The following is a 5,354-nucleotide window of genomic DNA, read 5'->3' as shown; positions in this document are numbered from 1 at the left end:
CCCTATAGTCGCCTTTGACTGGACTTTACTATCCAGGGGTCCTTTACCTAACCTAACCTTTGGCTCCCCTGGGCAGTGTCCTCTGCTGGACACCCCAGCAACTTGTCCAGCCTGATTTTTGTGCAAGACACGCCGAAGCCCCAACCTCTTCCTCACAGACTTGTTTATCTGGCAGAGGTGGCCCATTTCGCTGCCTGCAATTGGAAGGTGTTGGTTTGTGCATGCACCGCCCCCTGACCCCCGCTTGCTGCCCCTGCTGAAACCTCACTTCTCAATATATGAAAAGAACAAGAAGAGATGTGGAAAACAACAAGAAAGGATTGGATAGAATTGTGTACATCATTTGGTCGGATTTGTGGACATTAAAGCAGCAGCAACGAGATGATTGGATCCATTTCGGAACTTGAAATATGGGTACCCCCAACAAAAATTTAAAAATTTGGCTTTGTAATTTGGTATTAATGTGATTTGATTTGATTGGTCTGTTAATAAAAATTATTTTAAAAAAGAAAGAAAGAAAGAAACCTCACTTCGCAGGGTCTCTGGAAGGCTGCAAGAAGCCTCCAGAGGCCTTTGAACAATCTTGTGGGACTCTTGTGAGATTTTGCGGGGCTCTCATGAGATCTTGTTGGGAGCCGAATCTCACTGCAGCTGTTAATCCAACAACATGGATCACCCATGAAGGCACCCTATGGATTCTGCCACTGGCTGAGGGGACTCCCTCAGTCTGCCTCATGGGTGGGGCTGATCCTGTTATCTTCCCCACACCCCCAGTAAAAATGCTTTCTGTCCTGCTTACGTGTGAAATCCCTCTAATGAAGCAAAGGTGAAGCCAAACATACACTTCATCAGCGACAAGACAAAGGAACTCCATATTTCAACATGAAAATAATTTATTCCGTTGCACACAGGCAAACATGCTTTGACAGTGCTCAACATTTCTCGGTCAATAAATACATAAATAAAGACATCTCATGTGCAAACGCGAGGCTTCAGAATGGCATCTCTGCGTGAGGAATTCTCGTGAGGAAAACTTCAGGCTGTGCTTTGACAAACCATTTGAATAAATAAGATCCCCCCCCCCCAACTTAAATATGACTATAATAATAATAAAAATAAAAATCAGACACAGGAGATTTGAAGGACAACAAATAATTACTTCAGACATGACCATGTGAATAAATAGGTTAGAAACTGGAATATATATATAAATATCTGAAAGGCACTTCAGATATGACAGATATTAACTAAATAACATTTCATCCCACCCTTCCTCTGGTGCTTGGAGCATCACACACGGCTCTTTCCCCCTCAACCTCATGAGGTAGATTTGGCTGACAGAAACGGACCAGCGCAAGGCCATAGGTTGAGTTTCACGGCTGAGTGGGGATTTGAACCCGTGTCTCCTGGTGCTGTAACTACTAAAGTGATCAACAGTAGGTAGCTGGCTCTCTTGATGCAGCTGTGTTAGCTTTGCCTGTGCCCCAAGGGACCAGGATTTGCCAATTTGTACTATAATAATGGCTTGGTGTACACACAGTTTCACCACTATTGCTACTGCACTTGGCGATACATTCCACTTTCCAAATCACCTTGACTTAACCACCTCATCTTCCTGCTCCCTGCACAAGGCCTTCCTTTTACACTTATTTTAAATACATCCTTACAAAGGGTTTTCTATCAGCAAAGTTGTAAAATAAATACATAAATAAGACCAAAATATCCCCATTTATAAAAGGCTCTTATATAAAGTAGGCTTGGTAGAAATGGCTCAGCTTCTTTCAGGAAGCAAAACAGTAGCGATTCTGAAAGTTTTTTTCCTTATAGCTGGGATTCTGCACTGGCTTGAGCCCTGGAATAAAGGAAAAGTGAGGAGAGGTTAGAAACAAGTCGACAGAATGGCCCGGGAGAACTGAAATGAGCTATTTTTTAAAAGCAAAAAACAGATGTTCAGTATCATTAAAGGTCTGGTTCAGTTAATGGGCAAAGCTGAGGCATGGAGTCATGTTTGCTAACGTCTGATAGGGTTTCAAACCTCTATTTGCCTTCCTGCTTTCCCCTGGGGAAACCTGACCTTTAGTGCGAAATTGGAACAAAAAGCAATTGAGTGTTCCACAGATTGCTGTTTGTTCTGTTTTAGCACCAAAGAGGGGGTTTTCTGGAGGAAAGCAGAGACAAAAATGTTCAGAGTCAGGCCTAGAGAGCTCAGGACAAGCAGAAAACGGCTCTGACCCGTGTTTCTAGGCATGGGGAAAGTGGAAGTGCGCCCTGAGTCTCTGTTCAGATATGCCCAGTTAAGCCTGGTTCTTGCAAAGATTGCACCAACAAAAATCATCCTCTGCAGGGGGTTGGACTAGATGACCCTAATATTTCAGGGACTTAGCCATGGTCTGTGGCAGGGAAGGGGAATCGGCGGCCCTGCAGATATTGTCGCACTACAACTCCCATCATCATTGCCTGTCCTTGCTAGGGCTTATGGGACATCTGGAGGACCACAAGCTTGGTCCAGGGCTAAGGCAACGAAATATCTCCTTTGCGTATCCCGTTTTCTTTTGCTAGCCATTAGAACATTATAGTTATTGATCACAAGGTTTATGAACATTTGTCTGGTTGTGGGTGCAGCCTGCAAAGAGGGGCAGGTGAAGGATTTGAGGTATATCTGGAAGGGGAGGGGACGAATTAGACCCACGGGGACAATGGCGCCTGGAAGTTTTCTTGCACAAACCTAATTGAAAATAAGCTTTGCAGCACAGTTTTAGGCATGTTTCAACCAGAGTCTCACTGTGTCCAATGGAGCTTACTCCCAAATATATATGTGCATAGCATTGCAGTGTTCTTAAAACCAGAAGAGAATAACAACTTACTTATCAAGGATGGCTTTGATTATCACTTTCACCCATCTAGCTGTGGGCTCCAAGCATACTTCTTTCCCGTCCTTAAGAGTAGCACTGCAAGCAAAGGGAAACAGGAAGGTCAGGCATCTTCGTTGCAGAGTGTGATTTATCTGTTTATTTGTCTGTTTGTTTAGATTTATATAACACCCTTCGATACATTCATGATGCAAGAACATTGACAAGAACCTAACTACTTGGTTAAATGTCTTAAATGGGGGGGGCATGTCAAATCCCCTAGTAATCAACTTTTTAAAGAATGTCCACTTACAGTTTCAGTGGAACAGTTCATGATATCTTTGCTATTTCTTTTCCACAACTGGGGAAGACACTCATCCACAAGCACAATCTACTGGGAAATGACCCAGCCGGGAGTTTTAAACACACGGGAGTTGTGCAATGGGCCTTTTCGCTGCAGAACGTCTTGGTAGGTAAAGGTAAAGGGACCCCTGACCATAAGGTCCTGTCGTGGCCGACTCTGGGGTTGTGGCGCTCATCTCGCTTTACTGGCCGAGGGTACAGCTTCTGGGTCATGTGGCCAGCATGACTAAGCCACTTCTGGCGAACCAGAGCAGCGCACGGAAATGCCGTTTACCTTCCCGCTGGAGCAGTACCTATTTATCTACTTGCACTTGACGTGCTTTCGAACTGCTAAGTTGGCAGGAGCAGGGACTGAGCAACGGGAAATCACCCCCTCATGGGGATTCGAACCGCCAACCTTCTGATCGGCAAGCCCTAGGCTTTGTGGTTTAACCCACAGTGCCACCCGCGTCCCGTCTTGGTAGATGGGGCTCTAAATCTAGCAAGAGAGAGACTCAAATTCCAAAAGCAGACTTACATGATTTCAACATTCTTGCAGTGGGGTCCGCTTTGGGTCAGTTTGACATCTTGAATGTGTCTGGTCGGGATGAACGTTGAATGGGTGCTTATGCATTGGCAGCGCAGCTCGCTCCCGATCCGGGCCAGTGAGACACCTACGAAAGAGCAGGATAGAAACCGGTTAAATGGGACAACTCTCTTTACAAAACATCTTTACACTGAACTTCTGTACCCCCGCCCCCAAAGCACAACTTAAAAAGTTGCTTTTCTCTAGGCCTCTTCGATGCTATTCAGCTGGTAGTGCATCCTTGTATTTTTATGAGCTAGAGTCATAGAGTCATAGAATCGTAGGGACACCCAAAGGTCCTCTATCCCACCCCCTGCAATGCAGGAATCTCAACATTAGGGTTAGCAGCTACCCTAAACAGCAGACCGTTGCTGACAACGGCAGGTTTCCACAGGTTTCATTTTAATTGATGCACCAACTTAGACGTCATCAATAAAAAGCATTTCAATTTGGGAGAAGGCAATAGATACCTAAAAACCTAATAATTGCCTACCCTCCCTGAATTTATTTAATAAGCTATACTAGAGAAGTGAAGATATGCCCAGAGGGAACCAAGTGGAGCGACGTAAAACAAGGATGGCAAACATTTCTGCGGATTTGTAGCTCTGTTTATCTTAAGCATTCTTCAATTTATTTATATTTTAATAATAATTTTTATGGGTTTTACATATAATCACTTTGCGTAACATCTTATTTAATCTCATTTGGCTCACGTTCTTCTAAACAAGCTTGAGGAACTGTTTCTGCATTATCAGCTATTCTTTCTCCCTGTAGGATTGTGGTATCTGCGGCTACGGTCGTAAGCGCAGCCCCCTGGGACTCTTCAAATAAAGTTCAGCGGCAATGTCTTGCTTACCTTCCGTCAGAGAGCTGGAGAGCACGAAAAGAGCCAGAACTGCAACAACAACCTTGGAGTTCATGTTGAGGCAAGGAATTTCTCTCTTGGCTGCTGTCCTGAAAGGCAGGGTACTTGGAGTGCTTCAGAAGGCTTGTGTCTGAGCTCTGAAAGACCTGCTGCTTTTATACCATCTCACTTGCCCTGAAGTACCATGTTTCAACTCTGTCAGAGGAAATTCCCAGCGCAAGCAATTCACAAATGAGTCATTGGGAAATCTTGTGGCAAAGTCTCTTCCTATTGCGACTGAGTTCCTGCAGGAAGCAGCATTCGATCCAGCTTGGTGCCTTCTAACTCGTTACGTATTTCTAAATATTTGTTATCAACTGAATAACATTTCTGCAGTTTCTTAGGGTTTGGGGTTTTTTTTTATAAGGACCTGCACTGTATAGGGAATTTTCAGAAATGGGGCAAAAGGTGTTTGGGGGGGGTATCCCTTTCCTCTTCCAGCTCTCCACAAAGCTGTGTAGGGAAGTTTTTAATGTAAGATGTTTTAATTCGTTGGAAGCCTCCCAGAGTGGCTGGGGCAACCCAGTCAGGATGGGTGGAATATAAATAAACACATAAATACATAAATGCCGGTATATTGTTATTGTTACTACTACTACTACTACTATTTCTTATTTAAACTGATTTTATAATGAATTGATTTTAGAATGCTGTACAGTGGTACCTCGGGTGA

General features: G+C 44.1%; 1 protein-coding gene across 1 annotated transcript; it reads right to left on the bottom strand.

Moving 5' to 3' along the window:
• Positions 1-875: 875 nt before the first annotated feature.
• LOC309328259 (interleukin-8-like) lies at positions 876-4,863 on the bottom strand. The gene is made up of 4 exons (XM_081838340.1): positions 4,634-4,863; positions 3,730-3,865; positions 2,865-2,948; positions 876-1,852 (listed from the first exon to the last, which is right to left on the bottom strand). Exons 1-4 carry the CDS (start codon positions 4,695-4,697, stop codon positions 1,822-1,824), a joined length of 315 nt encoding a protein of 104 aa, XP_081694466.1. The 5' UTR covers positions 4,698-4,863; the 3' UTR covers positions 876-1,821.
• Positions 4,864-5,354: the final 491 nt, after the last annotated feature.

Source organism: Podarcis erhardii (genome assembly GCF_964252035.2).
Source record: "Podarcis erhardii genome assembly, chromosome: 13".
In the NCBI taxonomy this organism is placed as follows: domain Eukaryota; kingdom Metazoa; phylum Chordata; class Lepidosauria; order Squamata; family Lacertidae; genus Podarcis; species Podarcis erhardii.
Note: the sequence above shows the minus strand (reverse complement) of the source record. Positions and strands in the feature narration are given on the sequence as shown.